General features: G+C 41.6%; 1 protein-coding gene across 1 annotated transcript in view; it reads left to right on the top strand.

Moving 5' to 3' along the window:
• Window positions 1-27,940, top strand: part of LOC117348540 (dual oxidase 2-like) — an 89,955-nt gene that overhangs the window by 7,570 nt on the left and 54,445 nt on the right. Inside the window, exons 2-8 of the mRNA XM_033920783.1 lie at window positions 133-239; window positions 5,499-5,582; window positions 10,730-10,894; window positions 19,083-19,270; window positions 20,571-20,772; window positions 22,041-22,207; window positions 25,354-25,414. Coding sequence (XP_033776674.1) covers window positions 170-239; window positions 5,499-5,582; window positions 10,730-10,894; window positions 19,083-19,270; window positions 20,571-20,772; window positions 22,041-22,207; window positions 25,354-25,414 — 937 coding nt within the window. The 5' untranslated portion in view covers window positions 133-169. The remainder of the gene's footprint in view (window positions 1-132; window positions 240-5,498; window positions 5,583-10,729; window positions 10,895-19,082; window positions 19,271-20,570; window positions 20,773-22,040; window positions 22,208-25,353; window positions 25,415-27,940) is intronic.

Genomic DNA, 27,940 nt, shown 5'->3' with positions numbered 1-27,940 from the left:
CTTCTTAAACTGATATAGTAACTTGTATTATTAATGTGGGTAAGCTGCGACTCCCACTGATTTTAATCCTTGAAGCTTGAAAAGGCCTCTTGTGGCTTTGACACTGATCTTCCTCTGTTTATGTCTCTTTAGTGACTCACTGTATGATCTCCTGGGAAGCGAGCTCACAATGACCTGCAATAAGCCTGGCATGCTGGCAGTTTTGGGGTTGGTTTTGGCAGGGACCTGGAGCTCCATCTGTAAGTGTTTTGTGCCGTACTTCAGAAATTCCTCATTAGCTCTCCACGCCTCCCCCTGGCGCTGAACCAGAGGTTGATATCCCTGCAGGACGTGTGACGCTAGCCCACTGCTGACTGATGGGTTGTGCTACACAGTAGGGCTGCTGCTGTGACCGCAAATTGACTCAGCTCTTATAGAACATTAGTTGGTTAGGTGCCATCGACTTGCGTTCGAGTCCTTGTGACTTGATGAAGAGTGGTTTTCAAGGCTGCTGCCTATCATATCAGATTAGAGATTCAATCAGCACTCAAGCACGGTTTCCGCATAAAAAGACCCCTGTCTATAAATCAGAATACTGGGTCTCTGCGGCTTTTTCAAGATTTCTTGTGATGGGAAAGCAAAAGATGACCTGAGACATTACACCAGTTGGGCAGACTACATGGGCCTGACTCCCATGTCTGCTTATATATTTATTTATTTATTTAATTAATTCGATTTATATCCTGTCCTCCCCAAAGAGCCCAGAATGGGCTGTGCCAGATGTCTAAGTGATCCTGCTGCATTGCATAAATGCACTCCCCCTCAACCCTCTCCTTTTTTATTTTTTTTTCTTAAATTTATTGGGATTTATTAACCACCTATTTCATGAAGAGATTCACCCTAGAGAATGACACGGGCACAAATTTTTCCCTGTCCCCGCGGGAACTCATTTTCCCGTCCCGTCCCCGTGAGTTCTTTTCCTGTCCCTGCTCCGTTCCTGCAAGCTCTGTCCTCATCTGTACAAGCCTCAAACACTTTAAAATCATTCTAGAGCTCAGACTGTGATGTCATAAAGCCTCATTCCACCAATGCCTAAACTCCGTCCTCATCTGCACAAGCCTCAAACACATTAAAATCATAAGTAGCAACATTCTAGAGCTCAGATTGTGATGTCATAATGCCTCATTCCACCAATGCCTAAACTCCGTCCTCATCTGCATAAGCCTCAAACATTTTAAAATCCTAAGTGTCCGAGGCTTGTGTGGTTAAGGCAGAGCTTATAGGAATGGGGCAGGGAAAGCAACAAAAGTCGCGGGGACGGGACGGGGAAATTGAGTTCCTGTGGGGACGGGGGAAAATTTGTCCCCGTGTCATTCCCTATAAATTCACCCAAAGCGGTTTACAATATATTGAGTAGTAGTCGGGTTCTCAAGCATTTTCCCTATCTGTCCCGGCAGGCTCACAATTGAATTGTGATAACTGGGGTAATGGAAGATGAAGTGACTTGCCCAGAGTCACAAGGAGTAGGCTGGGCTCAAACTCAAAACCCTCAGGTTGCTGAGACAGCAGTTCTAACCACTAGGTTACTCCTTCCATCATCCACTTAGGTCATCAGGTCACAAAGGCCAACCTTATCTACGGTACTGCACACCACAACTCACCACATGCCATCATGCCAGCTCTCCACAGAGAAAACAAGTTCCTTCCCATTTCCAGCACCATGGACAACTGACTTACTGCCATCACAGATATCCCATGCTCACTAATATATTGTATGAAAAATAGTCCGTATCTCAGTCTCTCTGGCACATATGGAATTCTCACAGCGTCCATTACAGGTGGTGAAATATCGTGTAGGCGTCCAACTCCATAATGTGTGGCATATTAAAGGGATATTCACGCATATTTCACGCATATAACACGCGCGTTATACGTGGTTTTTACAAACCGCGCATAACCTTGTGCGTTATACGCATAAGCACGTTGTACAAAATTTTTTTTACATAGTTCCCCCCCCGACACCCGATTCATCACCCGGAAGGAGCGCTCGCACTCCCACCCCGAAGGACCGCTCGCACCCCCACCCAAAGGACCGCTCGCACCCCCACAGCCTCCCCCCTCCCCCATGGAGAAGCTGTCTACCTTGTTTCCGGATGCCAGCCCAGCTGCTTCCTCTGCCGGCGGTCCTGCCCCTTCTCAGAGCCCTGTGCTGCGCTGCTTCCTCTTCAGGCGGTGCCGCCCTTTCTCTGACATCAGAGAAAGGGCGGGACCGCCGGAAGAGGAAGCAGCGCAGCAGGGCTCAGAGAAGGGGCGGGACTGCCGGCAGAGGAAACAGCTGGGCTCGCTGGCATCCGGAAACAAGGTAGACAGCTTCTCCATGGGGGAGGGGGGGAGGCTGTGGGGGTGCGAGCGGTCCTTCGGGGTGGGGTGCGAGCGGTCCTTCGGGGTGGGACTGCGAGCGCTCCTTCGGGGTGGGGGTGCGAGCGGTCCTGCGGGAGGGTAAATTGGACGTCGGGGGGGGGGGGCATCAGGCTTTCAGGGTAGGGACAGGACTTCAAGGGGGAAAGGAGAGTCGGGGCGGGCGAAAGGAGAGTCGGGCAGCATGCGCGGTATACGGGTGTGCACGGTATATAAAAATTTCTGTACATAAATTTGTGTTTTCCGCGCGCTATACCCGTGTGCGCGTTTTACACGGGTGCACGTTATCTACATGAAAATACGATAGTCCTCGTGCACACACAATGCTGCAACTCCCTGAAACTATAAGAGCCATTTTATATAGAACATTGAGACTGGAATTGAGACACTCGGGTTGGAACCTTTTCAGTTCTGGCAGTGTTTTACAAAAGGCTCTGCCAAAAGTGAAGCCGTTTGCAAAATTTGTACAGGAAAATGCAGAAGTTCACTTGCATGTGCTGGAGAAAACCAGTTTACAAATACGTATGTGCATAATAAGAGCATCAGTGTATGATAAATTGATTTATTGCAGCAATAAGTGAAATACTTCATGTATTTACTGTTTTCTTATTGGGGGGGGGGGTTCTTTCTTTGTTTTGTTACTCCATGTGCTCTCATTGATGTGGACTTGAAATAGTGTATGATTTACTTATTGTGATGTGATTATTATAATAAGAAAATTGCTCTGCTTTTACTTTGTTGAAACAGAATTAGAAATAAAGAATTAAAAGGAAAAAAAAATAGAGCAGCATCAACGTAGTAATTTTCACCTGTAAGGGCTAAAGAAAGCTAAATGGTTATCTATTCATTAAATATAAAATCTCAAAAATGAATTGTAGTTCTTTAATGAAAAATCCCTAACCATGAAAGAGTAATGAATTTTTAGATTTCTATATTAAATTTATTTAAATGAATTAATTAAGATTAGGTAATGAGATGTATTAACTTAAGGAATAAATACTAAATTAATAAACAATAAATAATTAATAATGAACTTTTAGTTTTGGTAGGGGGAATGGGTTCAAGCCAGTGATGTAATCAGGAGTAAGAGAAAAGAAGTCTTCTTTCTCTTGGAAGAAATCCCCGAATGGGAAAATTACTCTATAGTCTGAGGCTTGTTCCTGGTTTTTCAGTAACAATTAAGAATATTAATAAAAAAAAATTTCTGCAGCTCATTTTGACTTCTATCAATGGTTTTTGAGATTTAAATTCACCTGTAAGGGCTGACACGTGCAAATGTGAATTTTGGCCCAGATCCTGTAACTGTTGCCATTGTCGGTGGCTGCCTTAAAAGCGGCCCCTGATCGTACGTCAATCACACAATGGTGCAGGGTAAAGAATCACGCCTCCAGCAAAGGTAGGCACTGGAAACGTAGGCCAGGGTTTTCCAGGCCTACATTTGATGTGAATTGCACTTCTGTAGGCTCTTTAGGCCACCTAACGCCACCTTTGGCATTAGCCACGCCTACAGTGGTGTTAGGCGGCCTAAAGCAGTGTTTCTCAACTCAGTCCTGGAGTACCCCCTTGCCAGTCAGGTTTTCAGGATATCTACAACAAATATGCATAAAAGAAACTCAGTTAAAAGCGTCATTTAAATGGTGTTTTTTTCTACTGAGCTTGGGTGCCTATTGGCACCTACAATATCTGGCAACTTCCACACGTAACTGCTGACATGTGCATGTATAGCCGGTCCTACTCTCCTAATTCTATAAACGTAAATACATAATTTCACACTTACCCCCAGATTCTATATACTGCGACCAAAGCTGTGTGCGCAAATCTGTGCACCTTGCTGATTTGCGTGCACAACTTAATTGGTTAATACAGCAATCGTTGTTGACGATGGCCAATTGGCGCTAATTAGAATTTACACACATAACTTTCTAAGAGTATTTTATGAAGTGGTGTGCATAAATGCTTCTGTGTGGATCTCAAAAAGGGGGCATGGCCAGGGCAGAGGCACGGACGGGTCATGGGCATTCTTAAAAGTTAGGTACACTGTCATAGAATTAACTCATTCTGTGCAATAATCATTTCCTGGTTTTCATTAGCATGAATGGCCATGCCTAAATGTTAGTCACACGGAGCAGCGCTACACGTATTCTATAAATGTCTAACTCATAAACACAGAAGAATAGCCGTACTGGGTCAGACCAACGGTCCGTCTAGCCCAGTGGCCTCAAACTCGCGGCCTGGGGGGCCACATGTGGGCCAGGTACTATTTTGAGGCCCTTGGTATGTTTATCATAATCACAGAAGTAAAATAAAACAGTTTCTTGATCACATGTCTCTTTAGCTATAAATTACAATATTATTATTAAACTTAGCCAAAAGGAAAGATTTATAAACTATAAAGAGTTTTACCTCATGCAAAATTGTCATTTCTTTAATAAGACATTAACTCTTTTTTCTGAGGCCCTCCAAGTACCTACAAATCCAAAATGTGGCCCTGCAAAGGGTTCGAGTTTGAGACCACTGATCTAGCCCCATGTCCTGTTTCCACAGTGGCCAATCCAAGTCACAAGTACCTGGCAGAAACCCAAAGAGTAACAACATTGCAGAGGCACTAAGCTATTTATCGTCACTGATTTTTTTGGGGGGTGACATATATAGAATTTGCTCCATAGTGCCCAAAGTTGTGCATGCAAGTAATAGAATAGTGCCAGTCACGAGGGGCCACTGAAAAGTTCTCAGCCCAACCAACCGAGTCTCCACTGAGGGCCGTACGCTTAGTCCAGCGATTTTCCACTTTTTTCATTCTGTCGGAAAAATATCTATGCCCTATATAAAATGGGGAATATGTGGGAGAATTTTGGCCATGTCCAAACCACACCGAAGTTACACCCCCTTGAAATTTTGCATCCTATCGATCTCTATGTGTGTGGCATCTACATGAGAAAATTCCACTATTTACGCATGAAAATGTTTTTAAAAAATAGAGGCCTATATGTATGCCCTGAGGTAATATGGCCGCACCCTAACTTCCTGAAGCAATGTGCTTGTGCTATATGGATTTTACTACTCTGGTAAATGTTTACTTTCTGTGCTTGTTTTTTCAACAGGTGCACAGAGTGCCATCTCTTGGGAGGTTCAGCGCTATGATGGCTGGTATAATAATCTAGCAGACCACAGCCGAGGATCTGTGGGTATGTCTAGGAGTCTTTGCAAGGGCACACAGTATGTTAACCTGGGTTTCAGTGCTTTGGCAAAACTCAATCAATCCCATGCTTTTAAAAATATGAGATATTATTGTGAACTAAACAATGTTACTTTTTAAAGTAAGATAAGCAGCCTGAAATCTGTTTTACTCCTTGGGATCTGTTTTACTCCTTGGGATCTGTTTTACTGCTTGGGACCTGGGTTGGCCGCTGTTGGAAACAGGGTAATGGGCTTGATGGACCTTCGGTCTGTCCCAGTATGACAACTCTTATGTTCTTAATTGTAATCTTGCGCCCCTACTTAGAAATGCTATTAATAGCTGAGTTATAAATATTTTAAATAAATAACCTCCCCCTTTTAGAAAGCCATAACACAATTTTTAGCGCTGGCCATGGCGGTAACAGCTCCAGCGCTCATAGAATTCCTTTGAGCATTGGAGCTGTTACCGCCACGGCCAGCGCTACAAACCACACTACGGTTTTGTAAAAAAAAGGGGGGGGGGGTGTTAAATAAATAACCTGAAAGAAGGCTTTCGGGGAAAAGTGTTTTTCTGTCTGCGTAAATTTCATCTTATTTGGATTAAGCCTGAAAATGTAATCATCTGCATTTCTCCATGATTAGAATATCATTAAAAATATATGTGGCCCAAGTACATCAAAAGGAAAGCACATTATATATACATGAATTCCAACCCTTTGGGCACTTTTGTGAGATGGAGTGTTTTGGGTGTCTGTGGGGTGTGAGGGGAGAAACCACTTTTTGTTTTACCTTCTAGGCCAGGGTTGTCAAACTCAATCACATTAAGGGGCCAAAATCGACAGGCTAAGTCGTGGGCCAGACCCCGCCCCCATAATAGTACTAATTATGACACCATTTTTTCATTCATTTTTCATATATACACACACAATATAATCTTAACACATAATGGTTAACCACAAAATTAAACTACACAAAGCTCACTGTATGCTTTGCAACATTCATTCTTACCAGAATACAGATAACCCCTATGCAAATACTAACCAAAAACTAAAAGTACTAATATACAAAAAAGAAACCCTAAGATTCAAGACTCTGCATGCAGTACAACCCCCAGAGAAAAAAGAAACAAATATATTTCTTCCTGAGCAGTGCAAAAGATAGACAGCAGATTAAAATTCAAACACTAAATTGAAAATAAAATCATTCCCCCTACCTTTGTTGTTTCCCTCCCTCCATGCTGTGCCTCCCTCCAGTGGGTGTCTTACCTTCTGGCCGTTTTATGCGGCCCGCGGTCCAATGCCCCTGGTGCTATCTTGTAGCCGGCTCCCTCCTCCTCACAGTAGCAGTGTGCACGAAGCGGCTCCTCGCGCGTTCTGTGCCTGAACCAGAAGCCTTCTCACTGACGTCGCAACGTCAGAGGGAAGGCTTCTGGATGAGGCGCGGGACGCGCGAGGAGCCGCTGCACACGGCTTCGTGCACACTGCCGCTGTGAGGAGGAGGGAGCCAGCCACAAGATAACATCCGGGCATTGGACTGCGGGCCGCATAAAACGGCCAAGTGGGCCAGATTCGCCCCCACGGGCCTTGAGTTTGACACCTGTGTTCTAGGCTTTTGAAGGATGCAGGGGAGGAAGACTTTTGGTGGAACGCTTTACATGGCGGCCGGCACTTTCATTCTGTTCTCACTCACCCAAACATGTTTAGGTCTAGTCCAGGTTTGACTGTGATGATAAAAACTGGGCCACATATTCCAAAGGGTTTTTGCGTTTAATGGTAGCCCCTACCCCCCCCCCCCTCTTTTATGAAGCCACGTTAGGCTTTTTTTATCGCAGGCTGTTGCAATATTCACTCCGATTAGCGTCAGAGCTAATACCACCGCGGCCAGCGATTAAAAAAAAAGCCTAATGCGGCTTCATAAAAGGAGGGAGGGGGGGGGGGTTAAATGTATGAACCCCCTATTTGCAAATTTTCAGCAGAGTTGCCAAAAATCCTTACACACCATCCAGGCAGTGCTGAGGCAGAGTAAAGGTCAGGAATAGGCATTTCACCAAATCTGTGAATAACAAGCAACATTCAGCCACGATCCTGAAATGTATGTGGTTCAATTTAGGTGAGCAAGAAGGCTGTCCTAACTTACGCCACAGAGCTATATGGACAGCAGCAGAATATCACTGCTGCCTGTAGAACTGACAGTGGTCCCTGCTGTTCACATATATTTAATTTACTACTAATAATAATCATTTCTATAGTGCTACTAGAGGTACGCAGCACTGTCCACATTATATGCAGGCCTTTCTCTGTCCCTAGTGGGCTCACATTCTAAGTTTTTTTTGTGCCTAGGACAAAGAAGGGTTAAGCGACCTGCCCGTAATCTCAAGGAGCTGCAGTGGGAACTGAACCCAGTTTCCCTGGTTCTCAGACCACTGGACTAACCATTAGGCCGACTCCTCCGCTTAATTTAATTTTGGACTATCTAAACGTTTAGGCAAAAAAATCATGCACAGTAAAATTTAAAGAAAACAAACACCACAAAACCAACTACCCCATTATTAAATATCATTACAGCTCGCTGCAAAACTCCTTTACCACCAATGTCCCTTGGCTAATGGGTACCTGCCATGGACTGCAGGACAACTTTTAAATTTGTGTCTCATTCCTGCGTCCTGTTTTCTTTACTTTCCTTCTTGACTGATGGAGTTTCTTTCTGTTTTGACTGTTATTGATTTGCACACTGCCTTGATTGCTTTCTGAATGGTGGTATATCACGCATCAGTAAACTATAACTTATTATTATTAATAATATTAATATTATTAAGAACATAAGAACATAAGCAATGCCTCTGCCGGGTCAGACCCGAGGTCCATCGCGCCCAGCAGTCCGCTCACGCGGCGGCCCAACAGGTCCAGGACCTGTGCAGCAATCCTCTATCTATACCCCTCTATCCCCTTTTTCAACAGAAAATTGTCCAATCCTTTCTTAAACCCCATTACCATACTCTGCCCTATTACGTCCTCTGGAAGCGCATTCCAGGTATCCACCACCCGCTGAGTAAAGAAAAACTTCCTAGCATTTGTCTTGAATCTATCCCCTTCTAATTTTTCCGAGTGCCCTCTTGTTCTTTTATGTTTTGAAAATTTGAAGAATCTATCTCTCTCTACTTTCTCTATGCCCTTCATGATCTTGTAGGTTTCTATCATGTCTCCTCTGAGTCTCCGCTTTTCCAAGGAGAAGAGCTCTAGCCTCTCCAGTCTTTCAGTGTATGAAAGGTTTTCCATGCCCTTAATCATTCGTGTCGCTCTTCTCTGGACCCTCTCAAGTATTGCCATATCCTTCTTGAGGTACGGTGACCAATACTGAACACAGTACTCCAGGTGCGGGCGCACCATTGCCCGATACAACGGCAGGATGACTTCTTTTGTTCTGGTCATAATACCATTTTTAATAATACCCAACATTCTGTTTGCCTTCTTCGCGGCTGCTGCGCATTGCGCCGTTGACTTCATTGTTGTATCCACCAATACACCCAAATCTCTTTCAAGGTTACTTCCCTCTAATACTAATCCCCCCATTTGGTAGCTGAACATCGGGTTTTTTCTCCCTATATGCATGACTTTGCATTTCCCTACATTGAATTTCATCTGCCATTTATTCGCCCACTCCTCCCGTTTGTTTAGGTCCCTTTGTAGGTCCTCACACTCTTCCGTAGTTCTAACCCTTCTACAGAGTTTAGTGTCGTCCGCAAATTTTATAACTTCACATTTCGTCCCCGTTTCCAGGTCATTTATAAATATATTGAACAGCAGCGGTCCAAGTACAGACCCCTGCGGAACTCCGCTCGTGACTTTCCTCCAGCCCGAGTAGTACATTAGGGACTTCTATTCCGCCTATACCTTGCAGTTCAAGGCGGATTACAAAAGAGCTAACTGGACATTACCAGTGAAGTTACAACAGTTTGGGGGTTTTCTTGTTGTTTTTTTTGTTACAAGGGAGGAGAGGTACCTGGATTAATTCTGGAAGAACTTGCAAATTGGATATTAAATTGACTGTATGTTACTGTGTGATATAACAAATAGATTACAGTTAGAGTTCAAATAAGATTACGTTACATTTCAGGGATCTGAATACTTGGTTGGTGTTTTGGGGAGGAAGAGATTATTTAAGTGGAGGTTTTGGGGGAGAATTTATCTAGGAGGAGGGGGAAGGGTTGGGTTAAGATATCTGGATAAATTTTTTGAAAAGTAGGGTTTTGATTTCTTTTCGAAAAGTTTTGAAGTCGCCTGTTGCCGTCAACAGGTTGGATTTAAAAAAATGAATTAAAAAGATATTTATATCTGATTCATAATTCTATTGGCAAAAAATAAAGCTGTGGCTAGTGGCATTGAATAAAAGTAAACTACTGTATTTAAAGCTGTGGCCGACAGTAACCCCCCTCCTCCCCCCCCTCCACACACACACACACACACACACACACAAAACAACTTGTTGACCTCAGGGTTTGGATATTGGCCCAATAGAGTCTTCACTAGTTGATAAAATTAAGGTTCATAGAAAAGAGGCCAAAATGATAAAGGGAATAGAACTCATAAGGGGAAAGGCTAGAGAGGTTAGGGCTCTACAGCTTGGAAAAGAAACAGCTGAGCGGGGATATGATTGAGATCTACAAAATCCTGAGTGGTGTAGAATGGGCAAAAATGAATGAATTTTTTACTCTTTCAAAAATTACAAGGACTAGGGGACTCTCAATGAAGTTAAATGGAAGTACCTTTAAAACAAATAGGAAGAAATATTTAATTCACTCGGCTCTGGAGTAGTAGGTTCTGGACCTCATTGCCAGAGAACAGCAGTTAGCATATCTGAGTTTATAAAAGGTTTGGACAAGTTCCTGGAGGAAAAGTTCATACTCTGCTATTGAGACAGACATGGGGGAAACTACTTATTGCATGGGATTGGTAGCATGGAAGGTTGCTACTATTTGGGTTTCTGCCAGGCACTTATGACCTGGATTGGCCACTGTTGGAAACAAGTTACTGGACTAGAAGGACCATCGGTCTGACCCAGTATGGTTATTCTTATGTAACCTGTGCCCCAGTCCATTCTGACTTATCTCCAGTCTGCTTTAAGCACTGTAGGTGATACACTCATTCTATGTCACTAGGCTCCAGCCATCCACGGTTTCTCCCAGCTCATTATGCCGATGGAGTGTACCAAGCTTTTTTGGAACCGTATGTCCCCAGCGCCCGCAGCATCAGTAACGTGGCCATGCAGGGCAAATCTGGCCTTCCTTCTGCCAAGAACAGAACGGTGCTGGGAGTTTTCTTTGGTAAGATCAGCAATTGTGTTTCTGGCATCTTCAACCAGGTAACCCAAGCCTTGTCTTCTTCATGGAGCTGGCGATTAAAGTGTTTGTTTCTTCCTGCATACATGAGCTTGGCCATTTCAAGGCTGCCGCTTTTAAAGGATTAAAGATGAGTCAGCAGTCATTTATGCTGAGGTCAATGTTCAGCCAGCAGCAGTGAGCGTTTTGCTGACTGCCGCCGGCGTTATTCCCAGATATTCAATGCCAGGCCACGTCTGTGCTTTGCTATTGGCTATCTGGTTTATGCGGTGCTGGCTAACACATGGCCAGTTAAGTCAATATTCAGAACTTAACCGGTCATGTGTTGCCACATAAAGATAGGACTGTGCTTTATTTGGTCCCATTAATGCTGGCTGGCTAAGTGCTGAATATTGGATCTGGCCAAAGTGCCAACTCTGCCCTTGGAATGCTCCCCAAATGGCCGACTTTCACTTAGGTGCTAACCGCTCATTTTCAGCGGCATTACCAAGTTAATTGCTGCTGAAAATTTAGCAAATAACCCTGAACAAGCAATTTGACTGGTCAGTGGCCATTTCTGGCTGGTTAAATCATTTTGGGCTCCTTTTACGAAGGTGCGCTAACGTTTTAAGCGCACGCGCTAGCCGAAAAACTACCGCCTGCTTAAAAGGAGGTGGTAGCGGCTAGCGCACGCTAAACCCGCTAGCGCACCTTTGTAAAAGGAGCCCTTTGAATGTCGGCCAGGTTATTAATATTACTAAGACTTGTGCATAGTGAAAAAAAGCAATACACCGGAGCATAATTAAGAAAGATTTTTCCCAATTTATTTTATTTCTGCCTTCTCCTCGTCCTAACATCTGCCACGGTTTGGCCAGTCAGGGAGCAGTTCCCAAACACAACTGTCGCAATGGTGACATTTTCACAGCAATCAAGACCTTGGCCAATGCATTGCACATTTCTCTTTCAAAGTGCATTAATCTATTACGATGAGACTATTGTTAGCTTAGAAACCAAACAGACGTGTGTGGCTGAAACTCAGGGTGTCAGGTCAAAAGCGCGCCGGGACAAAGGCGCGTGCAGACAATTGAGCACAGCGCGGAGGTGCGCGCCGCAGAAAATTACAGTTTTTATGACGGGGGTGGGGTGGGGAACCCCCCACTATACTTAATAGAGATCGCGCCACGTTGTGGGGGTGTTGGGGGTGTGGGGGGTTGTAACCCCCCACATTTTACTGAAAACTTCACTTTTTCCCTGTTTTTAGGGAAAAAGTTAAGTTTACAGTAAAATGTGGAGGGTTACAACCCACAAACAAGTACTGCTGGAAGTATCAAATAAATTCACTAGATACAAAATTACTCCCTGATAGTTTTGCAACAAACTTAGCCGTGCCTCAGAGACCGTATCATCCAGCAAAATAATACTGATAATTTATTGCAAGTCAACGGTCTGGATCTCAATCATTGGCAACAGGCTGTATAAATTATAAAGTGTTTTTTGTGTTTTTTAACTTTTTTTTAAATCTTTTATCTTTTTATCTAATGTTTTTATACAAATAGGCATTAATGAGATAGTGCATAACTTCAAAAGCACTTATCTGTTAGGAGCACTGTGAATCCCAACGGGGCCACCGTTTCACCCGCTGTGGCTTCGTCAGGGGATCAACGACAGTGCCTGAAACATAATATATTAGTTAGCTTTAAAGTATTATAACATTCTGTAATATACAGCGATTTGTAAAGCAAAATCAATTTAGCAACTTACGATACACTTTTAACTTGGCTCCTCACATTTGTTCTGCTGATTGCATATGGCGGCGACCCGTGGAAACGCCAAGAATTTAAACTCGTTTGAGTAGCCTATCGGAAATCACGTGTTTTGCGTGAACCACGCAAAACACGTGCTGAATATACACCTTTAAAGGGGACCAGGTGATACAATGAAAAACAACAAAAAAAATTTTTTGTCTTCAGCCAGAAAAGGCCGAATTACAAGAAAGGACATTAAAGTATGCTCAATAGAATAACCGAAAATATGTTCTAAGCAAAATAGCAAAATAATAAAATAAAATAATAGAATAATGTAATAAATCTTCACCAAGGATCAATAATAGCTTGACCACTCAATTTTGTCGTTTAACCCATTGGGTTGTACAGTTTGTAAAGTGAAAATCCAGAATGTTTCGCGTCTTTTCAAAATCAAGTTTCTGTCACCTCCTCTGCTGTTTTTCTTAATGACATCAATGACAAGTCCTTTTAATTGATCAAAAGTATGCTTGAATTCTAAGCAATGTTGTACCATCGGTTCTTTTATTTGGCTTCTTTTAATGTTGGATTTATGTTCAGCCAGACGGGTTTTGAATGGTCTGGTAGTCATTCCGACATATAACTTTTTGCAAGGACACATTATGATGTACACTGCATGATCTGTTGTGCATGTACTGAAATGATTAATTTTGTATGTAATAGAGCTATTCGGATTAAAGAAGGACTTAGTTTGAATGGATGTGTTACAAAAACTACAATGACCACATTTAAAATGGCCTATGCAGGGTGGAAAAGTACCTCTATCTTGCTCTTGGTTTGAGCTGAAAAATTCTTTTAAGTTTTTTCCCCTTGCAAAAGCAAACCATAATTTCTGGTTTTCAAATTCCGGTAATGCTTGAATGATGGGCCAATGTTTTCTGATATTCTTTTTTACCTGTGTACTGGAAATGGAGTGTTTAAGAACACATGTCGAAACCACTTCCGTAGATGAGTCAGATTGAGATTTCAACTTGGATTCATCTAATAATAAATTTCTGTTATTGTACTTAGCTCTTCTGTATGCATTTTTTATAACATGAAGTGGATAACCTCTGGCCTGAAGTTTTTTACTCAGAGATTTGGCTTGAATTTTAAATTCATTTAGCTGTGAACAGTTCCTTCTTAATCGAAGCATCTGGGAAAAAGGCAGACTGTTTTTTAGAAGCCTTGGATGGCAACTGCCATATTCCAGAAAGGTGTTTTTTGCAGTCGGTTTCTCATAGGTGCGTGTTTGGAATTGTTGTTGATAAACTGAGATTTCAATGTCCAGATAATGTATGCGCACAGTAGAAAAAACAAAAGTAAATTGTATATGTGCGCTACAGGTGTTTAACCAAGTCACAAACATTTGTAATTGATGTTCAGATCCTCTCCACAACATAAATACGTCGTCAATATAACGCCACCATGAAATTATAAGATGTTCAAACGGTGAGGATTCTATCCATGTGTTCTCAAATGTAATCATAAAAAGGTTGGCGACCGAGGGGGCAAATGTGGCCCCCATCGCCACACCTTGTGTTTGTTTGTAAAGTGTGCCATCAAACGTAAAGTAATTTTCACATATGGCTAAAGTAGCAAGAGACAGTATGAATTCAGTAGGTATCAGTTGAGGCTTTGGTTGATTTTCAAGTGTATTTTTTATAACTTCTAAAGCATCCAATTGTGGAATAGATGTATATAAAGCTTTTACATCGAGTGTGACCATAATAAAAGGATCTCCTTTCACATCTACTGCATGCAATTTATTTAAAAAATGCTTAGAGTCTCTAACAAATGATTTACATTTGAAAACTTCATGTTTGATAAATTGATCAACAAATCTAGATAATGGTTCAAGTACTGAACCCTTGGTGGATGTAATTGGTCTGAATGGAGGATCATCTGAATTTTTGTGTATCTTTGGTAGGAAGTATATGTTGGCAATAATTGGATGATTAACATTCAAAAACCGATAGTCTCTGTTGGTAATAAAACCTGTTTTTAAAGTTATGTCTGTTAATTTGCGTATTCTATTTTGCAACTTTTTTGTTGGATCAAGTTTTAATACCTGGTAAGCTATTGGATCTTGTAAATGTTGAATTGCTTTTCTTGTATAGGTTTCAGTATCTTGTATTACAATTCCTCCACCCTTGTCGGCTGATTTAATGATGATGTTTTTGTTGTGTTGGAGATCCATTAAGGCGGAATGCTCTTGATATGTCAAATTCGATTTAAATTTTTGTTTACGAGTTTGACTGAAGATGTTTTTACAGTCTTTATAGACCAAGTCTTTGAAAACTTTTACATTGACATTCATGGGACCAGAAGGTTTCCAAGTAGATTTTGGAGCAATCGTTGTTCTATCAGCTAAATCTTTTTTTGTGGCAAAGAAAAGCTTAATTTCCAACAATCTGATAAATCTTTCAAAATCTATATGGAACTGGAATTCATTGCTTGGCACCGTCGGGACGAATGATAGTCCATGATTTAATAAATCGATGTCTCCTGAATTAAGTTCATATTGTGAAAGATTGACAGTAGTTATTGATTCTTTTGTTGTGATCTGGTCCACGGTCTGCTTCGGCTGCTGTTGCGGCCTCGTCTGTTTTTTCGGGCTTGAAATCCTTCTCGTGATCCTAAAAAAGGTTTACCTGAGGAAGAACTTCCTGAAGAGCTCAAGCTGCCTGAGGACGTGGAAGAATCAACGTTGTTGGTTGTCGCCACTACATTCTGATTATCCTTAGTTTGCATCCAATGGTAGACTTTATTGTTTTGGTAGTCTTTCTCGTCCCTATAGAACTTTTTTAATTTAAATTTTTTAATATTTTCTTTAAACTTCTGTAAGTTGTCATTGGTTGTTGTTAGTTGGTTTTGAAAAAGTTCTGGAGAAAGTGTGGCTTTAAGCGTTGTTAAAGTTTTATCTACATCTTGTTTGAATTCTTCTACCTGTTGTCTGCTTCTTTCTATTATTAACAACATAAGATCAAAGGAACATTTATTTAAAATCATGTTCCATTTGTTCAAGAATTCTTTATCATCCTTAAAATTTTGTGGTTCTTTATTCATTCTTAGACCTCTGGGAATTCTTTCATTCCTACAATATTCTACAAGAATGCCACTATTTAGCTCGGTTTTGATGATTTTTTTATTTTGATTAAAGAAGAGATTCCAGTCAGTGGTTGAATTTTCATTTCCAATAGGATTAATTTCAAATTGAGAAGGGATGTTCAAAATGGATTCTGCTTGTTCACTATTGAATCCAAAAGTAGTATTCCAGTTGCTTTAGAAGTTATAAAAAATACACTTGAAAATCAACCAAAGCCTCAACTGATACCTACTGAATTCATACTGTCTCTTGCTACTTTAGCCATATGTGAAAATTACTTTACGTTTGATGGCACACTTTACAAACAAACACAAGGTGTGGCGATGGGGGCCACATTTGCCCCCTCGGTCGCCAACCTTTTTATGATTACATTTGAGAACACATGGATAGAATCCTCACCGCTTGAACATCTTATAATTTCATGGTGGCGTTATATTGACGATGTATTTATGTTGTGGAGAGGATCTGAACATCAATTACAAATGTTTGTGACTTGGTTAAACACCTGTAGCGCACATATACAATTTACTTTTGTTTTTTCTACTGTGCGCATACATTATCTGGACATTGAAATCTCAGTTTATCAACAACAATTCCAAACACGCACCTATGAGAAACCGACTGCAAAAAACACCTTTCTGGAATATGGCAGTTGCCATCCAAGACTTCTAAAAAACAGTCTGCCTTTTTCCCAGATGCTTCGATTAAGAAGGAACTGTTCACAGCTAAATGAATTTAAAATTCAAGCCAAATCTCTGAGTAAAAAACTTCAGGCCAGAGGTTATCCACTTCATGTTATAAAAAATGCATACAGAAGAGCTAAGTACAATAACAGAAATTTATTATTAGATGAATCCAAGTTGAAATCTCAATCTGACTCATCTATGGAAGTGGTTTCGACATGTGTTCTTAAACACTCCATTTCCAGTACACAGGTAAAAAAGAATATCAGAAAACATTGGCCCATCATTCAAGCATTACCGGAATTTGAAAACCAGAAATTATGGTTTGCTTTTGCAAGGGGAAAAAACTTAAAAGAATTTTTCAGCTCAAACCAAGAGCAAGATAGAGGTACTTTTCCACCCTGCATAGGCCATTTTAAATGTGGTCATTGTAGTTTTTGTAACACATCCATTCAAACTAAGTCCTTCTTTAATCCGAATAGCTCTATTACATACAAAATTAATCATTTCAGTACATGCACAACAGATCATGCAGTGTACATCATAATGTGTCCTTGCAAAAAGTTATATGTCGGAATGACTACCAGACCATTCAAAACCCGTCTGGCTGAACATAAATCCACCAAACTGTTATGACTCACTTCAAAATGTAAAACAATAGTAGCCTCAATAGTAATTGTACTCAGGATACCTCATACACTCCAATGGGAATTCAGATTCCACTGTTCTCAGAACAAGTCAGTGGTGTTGGAATTCTTCACCATTCCCCTTACATGGAGAGTATTAAATATCTTTTATGGAGATGTATATTTTTTTCTTTTTGTTCTTTTTGCATCCTTATATGTTATATATTCTACACCCAAATAACTTAATAATGCTTAAATAGCTTATAAATCGAAAAGGAATTAAAAGTGTATCACTTAGCTTAAGCTCCTTATCGGTTCCCCGTCCCGACGCGTTTCGGAGTTCTTTTTCAAGGTCGGGGGAACAAAAGATAAGGGTAGTCCTCAACCGTACATTGGTCGGATAGCCAGTGGCAGAAAATGTACGGTTGAGGACTACCCTTATCTTTTGTTCCCCCGACCTTGAAAAAGAACTCCGAAACGCGTCGGGACGGGGAACCGATAAGGAACTTAAGCTAAGTGATACACTTTTAATTCCTTTTCGATTTATAAGCTATTTAAGCATTATTAAGTTATTTGGGTGTAGAATATATAACATATAAGGATGCAAAAAGAACAAAAAAAAATATACATCTCCATAAAAGATATTTAATACTCTCCATGTAAGGGGAATGGTGAAGAATTCCAACACCACTGACTTGTTCTGAGAACAGTGGAATCTGAATTCCCATTGGAGTGTATGAGGTATCCTGAGTACAATTACTATTGAACATAAATCCAACATTAAAAGAAGCCAAATAAAAGAACCGATGGTACAACATTGCTTAGAATTCAAGCATACTTTTGATCAATTAAAACGACTTGTCATTGATGTCATTAAGAAAAACAGCAGAGGAGGTGACAGAAACTTGATTTTGAAAAGACGCGAAACATTCTGGATTTTCACTTTACAAACTGTACAACCCAATGGGTTAAACGACAAAATTGAGTGGTCAAGCTATTATTGATCCTTGGTGAAGATTTATTACATTATTCTATTATTTTATTTTATTATTTTGCTATTTTGCTTAGAACATATTTTCGGTTATTCTATTGAGCATACTTTAATGTCCTTTCTTGTAATTCGGCCTTTTCTGGCTGAAGACAAAAATTTTTTTTTGTTGTTTTTCATTGTATCACCTGGTCCCCTTTAAAGGTGTATATTCAGCACGTTTTTTGCGTGGTTCACGCAAAACACGTGATTTCCGATAGGCTACTCAAACGAGTTTAAATTCTTGGCGTTCCCACGGGTCGCCGCCATATGCAATCAGCAGAACAAATGTGAGGAGCCAAGTTAAAAGTGTATCGTAAGTTGCTAAATTGATTTTGCTTTACAAATCGCTGTATATTACAGAATGTTATAATACTTTAAAGCTAACTAATATATTATGTTTCAGGCACTGTCGTTGATCCCCTGACGAAGCCACAGCGGGTGAAACGGTGGCCCCGTTGGGATTCACAGTGCTCCTAACAGATAAGTGCTTTTGAAGTTATGCACTATCTCATTAATGCCTATAAAAGATTAAAAAAAAAGTTAAAAAACACTTTATAATTTATACAGCCTGTTGCCAATGATTGAGATCCAGACCGTTGACTTGCAATAAATTATCAGTATTATTTTGCTGGATGATACGGTCTCTGAGGCACGGCTAAGTTTGTTGCAAAACTATCAGGGAGTAATTTTGTATCGAGTGTTACAACCCCCCAAACCCCCCACAATGCCGGCGCGATCTCTATTAAGTAAACTGGGGGGGCTCCCCAACAAAACCCCCCGTTGGAGCCCCTAAAAACTGTAATTTTCTTCAGCGCGCACCTCCGTCTTGCGCTCAGTTGTCGGCGCGCGCCTTTGTATTTCGCGGGGTTGTCTATGAACCGAAACTCAGAGCAACCCCGCTCCAGATGCAGGTATGCACACACAGTTGTCCTTGTTTTCTCAGTCTTGTTATTGGCTTGTTTTAGGTTTCCATGTGCTCTCAGAGATTATAGGGCCCGATAAGTATGGCTGCCCTGCAGAGTTCCTGAACATTCCAGTTCCTGCTGGAGATCCTATGTTTGATCCCACAGATTCCGGGAATGCGGTTCTTCTATACCACAGAACTCAGTGCTCTCCAGAAACAGGACAGAGTCCCAGTAATCCAAGACAACAGGTAAATGCTATCCCTTACTTCTTTTGTCTTTGTTTTCTTATAACGCCTTCTCGTGACCTCTTCTAGGTTCTTTCTGATTTTACATGGGGGAGGGAGGTAAGTCATAGGTTGTTGGCACTGTATGGGACCTGCATTCATGTTTGTGTCCAGACTTTGATCCATATGTCAAAGCCGAGCCAGTTCTCAGACCTCATTAGAGGCTACCGAGGTTTGAGTTAATTTTCAACCCATTTTATTTTCCCAGATTTGGAGCTATCTCATTTATAAGAAGCAACAAAACCTAGTTCTGTTAAAAAAGCTACCACATCCTGGAAGTCTTTCCCCCTTGTTCCTTAGCCCTTTCTCCACTCTCCCACTTTGGAGGTTTTACTTAAGAATGTTAAAAGTAATACACCTCCACACTTTGAGCAGTTGGAATCATGTCTTCAGTTTCCATGAGCTGGTTCTGATGTATCTTGGGCCATTTTTGAAGACTTGTGTAAATAATGGAAGATTTCAGTTTTGGAAGATCTGATCCTATCAGGCTCCAATATTTTGGGTTTCTTTTACAAAGATGTGCTAGCGTTTTTAATGCACGCATTGGATTAGCGCGTGCTATAGTGTGCGCTAGCCGAAAATCTACCACCTGCTCAAAAGGAGGCGGTAGCGGCTAGCGCGCGGGGAAATTTAGCACGCGCTATTCTGTGCGATAAGGCCCTAGCGCGGCTTTGTAAAAGGAGCCCTTTATGATTCCTTCTAAAATGATCTAGAATTGTTCTGGTATGGTGTAGACAACAGATTCCAATCACTTGTACAACAGACCAAAAGTCCTCTGAGAGGAAGATATTTTCCCATTTCTAGCACGGAGTTGCCTTTCCATATTGTTTGACTGCAAAACGTATGGTGGGCAATTCTAGAACCAGGCACCTAGGATAAGAAGTAAGCAAGCGCCAGAGCTTGGGTTCAGAAACCAGTCTAAATTATATTCCGCCCCAGATACTGTCCAAATTCTAAAGTTTAATGTAGATGGAGCTGGATCAAATCTGAATCTGCAGTTTTTCTGGCAGGGGGTGAAATCCTCACTAAAGAATCAGCCTTAAAAAAAAAAAAAAAAAAGCCTCCGCCACAGGGCAAGCTTCTTCTCCCCTTCAGACCAAGCAAATCTAGATACAGTATATGCGTATTGAGTTTTGAGAAAAGCAGTTCCAACAGTAAGTCTTTTCTAGCTCATCTTTCTTTTCTGGAACCAAATGAACGTTTCTGCTTTGGACAATGTCACCTAATGTCAGATTCAGCACTGTGCCTGTGGTTCTTCTAACAGGTAAACTCAGTGACAGCCTGGATCGATGGAAGCTCCATTTATGGTTGCTCTAACTCTTGGAGTGATGCTTTGAGGAGTTTCTCTGGAGGGAAGCTGGCTGCTGGACCTAACAGACTCTTTCCTAAGACTGCGGAAGGGAAGCTTTTTATGTGGAAAGCAAAAGATGTCTCAACTCAACAGCATGGCTCCAAAGGGATTTATGGTAATACTAGGGTGCAAAGAACATGCTCCTCACTATTCCTGTAGGCCTCAAATGCTTTCCCAGATAATCTTCAAAGAACTTCTCCCTGACATTGAAAATCTGATTGCCTTTTTGTTTGTTTTTACACAAGTCTGCTGAGCTCAGTTTTTTTACAGCATGCTCTATTATAATTTTGTTACAATTAGATTAACAAAAGACAGACTGAAAGTCTATCAAGCCCAGTATCCTATTTCTAACAGTAGCCAATCCAGGTCACAAGTACCTGGTATATCCCAAAAATTTTAAAGAGATTTTATGCTGCTTATCCTACAAATAAGCAGTGGATTTTTCCCAAATCAGCTTGTCAATGGCTTATGCGTTCTTCTAGAAACTTGTCCAAACCTTTTTTAAATCCTGCTACACTAACTGCTTTTACCACATTCGCTAGCAACAAATTCCAGAGCCCAGTTATATGTTGAGTGAAGAAATATTTTCTTTTGATTTGTTTTAGATATACTTCATTGCATGCCCCCTAGTCCTTGTATTTCTGGACTCAGTAAACAAGTGTTTCACACTTACCGTTCCACTCCATTCAGTATTTTATAGACCTCTATCATATCTCTCCTCAGCCTTCTCTCCTAACTGAAGAGCCTTAGCCTCTTTAGCCTTTCTCATAGGGAAGTCATCCCATCCCATTTATCATTTTCATCACCCTTCTCTATATCTTTTTCAAATTCCATTACAGTGCTCCCCCGCAAATTTGCGGTCAGCGATTTGCGGCCCCGGTCATTCGCGGTATTTTCTGACCATGAATGACTGGGCATGAGAGGGCAGCTGGAGAGGCAGGAGAGGGCAGTTGGAGCGCCGGCAAGTGAAACAAAAACAAATCACTCGCTGTATGCTCCGACAGCCTCTTCCTGTACTAAAGTCGGGCCTTACCAATCAGGAGCAGCTTTGACACGCCACAATGTTTGAGGTGCAATTGCACCAAATGGAGTGATACAAAGGCATTATAATATTCTCTACTTTGTTCTCCATTCCATTCCTTTAATTAATGAGCATGGTCAGAACTGCAATGCTACAACCTATCTTGGTCCTAAAGTTGTGTAGACAATGCCAGAAACATTTATTCTACATTTTATACTTTAGCAGAAAGACTGAGTTTAAAAAAACAAACAAAGTGGAAGCATCCCTGAGGTTTTAGTTGATGAGCAATAAAGAGTGTGGTGAATGGTTAATGGTTTGGCGGAGATCCAAGAGACTTTTACACGTCAGTACTCTCTTTGCAGGCTTTGGAAGTTCCCGAGCTAATGAGAACCCTTTCCTCCAGGCTGAGAGTATTATTTGGTTTCGCTACCACAATTATTTGGCAACTAAGTTTGCAGCAGAACATCCCCTCTGGTCTGATGAAGACCTGTTTCAGCATAGCCGGAAATGGGTCATCGCTACCTACCAGGTAACAATAAAATATGAATGCATGCATTTGGATAATTGGAACTTGCTAAGTAAAAGTATAATGGCATTGTAGCTGTGTTGATTAATGTTTATAAAAAGAAAATGAAAATAAGGTCATTTTTTTTATCGGGCTACTATCTTACGGAGACCAAAACCCCCTTCCTCAGGTCAGGACAGAATACTGTAACAGCAGTCTACTGTACTGATCTGAAGAAGGAGATTTTAGCCTCTGAATACTAATTTTAAAATGTCCAATAAAATGGTATTTTCTTATTTTCCATATTTTTGTTTTATTTCTATTTGTTAATTTGTAGCATTGATTGCTATTTGTCAGGTTTTGCTTTTTTTCAAATTTACATCTGCTAGCTTCATATTTTGCACAGTATTAGGGGATGTGTCACTGTTTCTGTAGTGTAGTGTTGCATTGCATGCAAAATCTGGCTTTCTGGCAGTTCAGTTTAACTTTTGTATACATATTTTTATTTTAGTTTATGATTATTTATTCCATACTGGGCGAGGGTGTATCTGTGTTCTTTGTGTATGAAAAGGACATGGTTTTCTGTTATCATTGACTGTAGGATCAATCTGTATTAATCTTTTCTCTACCTTTTGTTGTTTCTGCTTTAATCATCTTCACTCTCTTCTTTCCATCCAGCACCTGTCCCTTCTCTCCCTTCCATGCAGCATCTACCTTCTCTCCCTCTGCCCCTTCCATCCACTGTCCACTTTCTCACTTCCATCTGGTGGCTGCCCTCTCCCCCTCCCATATGGTACTTTCCCTCTTTCTATGCCCCTTCCATAAACTGTCTATCCTCTACCCCTTCTCTCCTTATATGATTTATTACAGCTTCACTCTTCTCCATTTTTCTCTCTCTCTCTGTCCACCCCCTTCCCCATGCTCTGGCATTTCTCTCTTCTCCTTTCCTTCCTTCCCACTCCATGGTCTGGCATCTCTTGTCTCCTTCCCTTCCCTCCCATGCTATGGCATCACCTCTTCTTCCTTTCCCCTTCCCTTTTTCCATGGTCTGGCATCTTTCTGGCCTCTCTCTCCCAATTGAGTGCAGCATTTCTCTCCTCCTCCCCTCTCCCCCGATGGGTACCCTCTCTCTTTCTTTGTCACACCCCACCCCATTGGTAGCACAGCCTTCACCACTGGCTCCTCTTGCTGGCATTGGGCCTTCCTCTCTGCCGGTCCTGCCTACTTCCTGTTTCTGCAAAAGCAGGATCCCTGTGGAGCTGGGTTAGATGTTCTCTCAGGGTTTCCACAGCTGGCATTTTGCTTATTGCAGGTTTCCGGGACTTGCTGCGACTTTGACAGATAGAAATCGACATTTCAGCCACCGTGCTGTAGTTTTCTTCAGGGTATGCTCTGAACTCTGCAGTGTGACTTTGTAAATAGTGGGTTCACTGAACTAATTGGGAACAGGGCAGTCCACCAATTTGAATTTTGGTAGGAGACTTTTCCCATTCTATGGACTTTCATGACGGAACTCAAATTTCTGACCAACTGTATGATATCATCCGCGCATGCTCAGGGGCCCTGCACATAGGCAGCGGAATGCTTTTTTGTTTGGAGGGGCCCAAAAGCTCTCAGACCCACCCAAACTCCGCTCCTGACTCCACCCCCATAATAATAATACTAATTGTAATGCAATTTCTTCTATCCATTTTTTATATACACACAATATAATCTTATTAATACATAATGGTAACCACAAAATTAAAAAAAACAAAAGCACACTATATGCAGAGAAAATGTTAATTATCATTTATATTCGGGGGTTTTTCAAAGAGGTCAAGACTTTAAAATATGTAATGTCACCTCAGTAACAACTATAGAAAAATAGGCAAATATAGTTCAAAATATAGACAGCAGATATAAATTCTCAAAGCAGACACATTTTGATCACTAAATTGAAAATAAAACCATTTTTCCTACCTTTGTTGTCTGGTGATTTCATGAGTCTCTGGTTTCACTTCCTTCTGACTGTGCATCCAATATTTCTTTCTTTCTTTCTTTTGCATCCAACATTTCTTTCACAATCCAGCCCCATCCCCTTTGGGTCCAGGCCTCTATCTCTTTTTCCTCTGCTTACCTTCCCCAGATCCAGTGTCAGAAAACTACCTACCACCACCTTTGTTCCAGGTCTCCCTCTCTCTCCCTCCTCTGTTATGATCTTCCATCTCTCTCTTCTTCCTCAGGGTCTCTCCCCCTCTGTCTGCACCTCCCATAGTCCAGCATCTACCTCCTGTCTTCCCCCTTTGATCCAGGCCTTTCTCTCTCTCTGTCTTTCTTCTGCTTACAACCCCCCCCCAGTCTTTCTCTGCCTCTCTCTCTCTCTCCTTCCTTCCTCCCGCCCTCCTTCCTATGTCCCCCTCACTGCCTTCCAGCCTTTGTCCCACCCCCTCCCCCGAAGCCAGTCTGCCTGCCTCCCTCCTGCACCAAAGCCTGGTCTACCCGCCACTGATTCTTCCTTCCCCCCAGTCCGCTTCTGAAGCCAGTCTGCCTCCCTCCCTCCCTGCTGCACTAAAGCCTGGCCTATCCGCCGCCGATTCTTCCTCCCCCCTCTCCATGGTCCACCACCACTTGCTGCCCGCTGCTGCAGAAAATCCAAGAAGTGAAGAGCCAGGCACGTGCAGCAGCACCGGTCCACAAGCCTTCACCCGGCATCAATTCTGATGTCAGCGAGAAGGTCTGGGCCAGAATTGACATCGGGGGGAGGCTTGTGGGCCAGTGGTGTGCATTTGCTGCACACTCCTGGTCCTTCCCTTCTTGTAGTTATGGCGGTGAGCAGGGAGCAGCAGCGGCTGTGGGCGGCGGTCAGCCCACGTACCCCCTGACCTACAGGATGGGCAGTTTTGGGGGAGGCTATGGCCCCTGTGGCCCTCCCCCCATTCCGACACCTATGCCCTCTAGATGCAGTCAGAGCTTGTCAGGGCTTTCCAAAACCCAGACAAAAGTCAGTCCAGGAGCCTAGACAGTCCTCTAAAAAGAGGACATGTTCGGATTTTTCTGGATGTCTGGTAACCCTACTTATAGATCCATTAGATTACTTGAAAATTATTGTCTAGATTCTGTCTAGTTACTGTCTAGATTCTGATGTGAGAAAACTTATCATTTTAGTCTTGTTTTCTTTTTCTTGTTAGAATATTGCATTCTATGAGTGGCTGCCTGTTTTCGCCCAAGGAAACGCCTCTGTGTACACTGGTAAGCAAATATAGTTGGTTTTCCTAGTATGTTCTGTCTTGAATAGATTGTAAATTCCAGGATAACTGATGAGGTGAGTTCCAAAAGTTATTAATTTCAAGAATTCTAGCCAACATAAGAATTTTTACAATGAATGCCATATCTTACAAATAAATACATTTTAGTGCAAATTTCAGATGAGGAATGGGCAGCTAGAAAAAAAATTCATTTTGTGTCATTTCCCATGCCACTTATAAGAATTGCTGTTTCATTTACATAGTAAATGAAGATAAATCATTGGCATAGTGAGGATGGGAGGCACCCGCTCAACCCTCTTCTCCACCCTTCCCCCCCCCCCCCGCCACACACGCACCTCCCTTCCATTCCAATGTTTAGCTTCCGCAGCATGAGCAGAATCTCCAACTTACTGCCGGCACCAGAGTTGGCTCTCCCTTGATGTCATTTCCTAGTCGAGGGACCCGGAAGTAAAATCAGAGGGGAAGGTGGGGCTGGTGCGAGCAGCAGGTTGGAGCTTGAAATCAAAGGGGCTCCAAATTGATTAAACTTAAGGAAATTGATTAAAACAGTATTGTTTGAGCGATATTACTTATGCAAATGGGAAGGGTGAGCTTGACGCAGTGCATATAATTATAGTTTCACTGCATGAAACTGATCTTAAGTCTATCTGTTATTAGATAGTGTTTTGATTGTTTATTAAGATGCTACTGTGATCTATATGTTTTAAATTATGAATGGGGTTTTGTTTTTTTTTGTAACTCGCTCAGAATTGCAGGATGCAGCGAGTAAAAAAAATTGGGAGTTAGCACTGCATAATTGATGCTGGCTTATTTAAAAGTTACACGCTCAACTTGTAAACTGCAATGTTATAAAGAGTATGCACCAGTTGCAGCCAATGAATTTGAAAAGGGGGTGTGGCCAGGAGCGGATCGTGGGTGTTCCTAAAAGTTATGCGCGTTGTTATAGAACACGTCCAATTCGCACACAACTTGGGCGCAAAAATTTAGGCCTCGTTTTAGTTGGCCTAAATGGGGTGCCTAAGCTATGGAAAACACACAGGTGCTAAGCACGATTCCATAAAAGGTATTTGTACTTGTACAATCACGTCAAGTATCGTTCTAGTCAGTGTTGATTTTTCAAGCACCTTATATAGAATATGGCCCTAAGTCCCCCCCCCCACATATCAAATGAGCTTCAATATAAGCACTGCACACCAGAAAATCTTGTATCTCTGAACCATGCTATAGCCTATGTTTCACGTACTCTAGGCTGCATCAGGGAGGACTACGTTTCAGATTTAAGTATCATCTAGTTCAGTGGTCTCAAACTCCAACCCTTTGCAGGGCCACATTTGGGATTTGTAGATACTTGGAGGGCCTCAGAAAAAAATAGTTAATGTGTTATTAAAGAAATGACAATTTTGCATGAGGTAAAACTCTATAGATTATAAATCTTTCCTTTTGGCTAAGTCTTAATCATAATATTGTAATTTATAGCTAAAGAGACATATGATCAAGAAACGGTTTTATTTTACTTTTGTGATTATGATAAACATACCGAGGGCTTCAAAATAGTACCTGGCGGGCTGCGAGTTCGAGACCACTGATCTAGTTCTTCATACCATTCAAACTAAAATCAAAAGATGTTTAAATAGTGTATACAACAAATAATTTTTGTTTTAAATAAACATATTTTTTTTAAAAAATCAGTCTACATGCCGGAAAAATTACAAAGCCAGTATCGGCCGGCACCTCCAAAACCGGCACTGGTCGCATGCCAATCATATACTGGCACCGTTTGCAGAATCATGGCCACATGTAAAATAGACACCAGAAATGTAGGCCAGGATTTGACTGACCTACATTTCCGGTGCCTACTTAGCACAAGAATCACGTCCGCAGGGACTCCTGTTGGTGCCTAAAGTCTCTTCCGGTGCAATCTATGCCCACTTTGACTGTAGGCTAGTCACCTGTAGGCACCTCTGTGGATGGGACATCGGCGGCCTGTTCTGTAGGCGCCTACATTTTTTATAATTAGTTTTTAATCTTGAAGCTGGGACATTAGATCTTTTGTTATTCTATCATCCATTCATTCTTGCTTTTTGGAAATCAATATGGGGTTAAATAAATAATTTGTTAGAAAATCCAGTGGCATTATCCTATGACACCGTATTGTGTGGCATGTCAATGAGGGCTAAAAGCCAAATATCCTCTAATAACAACAGGCTTCTGCTCATTATGACAGGGGTTGCCATATGACAGATTACGAATAATTGGAAAAATTGGAAGAGGCTGAATTACAGCTTTTGGTAGAACTCTTTATGCCACATATTCAAAATGGAAAGGATAATTGCTATACAGCAGGGAAATTTAAAAAAAATTAAGGTTATTTGGGAGCCATTAACAAGATACTGTAAAGATTGAAATTATTGTATAGATTAAATATTAATTCCCTTTTGTTCATACACGTCCAAGGTGGGGTGGGGGTGGAGTGGAAATATTTTATGATTTCTTTTGTTTATGATTAATT

Source organism: Geotrypetes seraphini, chromosome 14, assembly GCF_902459505.1.
Source record: "Geotrypetes seraphini chromosome 14, aGeoSer1.1, whole genome shotgun sequence".
NCBI lineage: Eukaryota > Metazoa > Chordata > Amphibia > Gymnophiona > Dermophiidae > Geotrypetes > Geotrypetes seraphini.
This window is presented reverse-complemented; position numbering and strand designations above follow the sequence as displayed.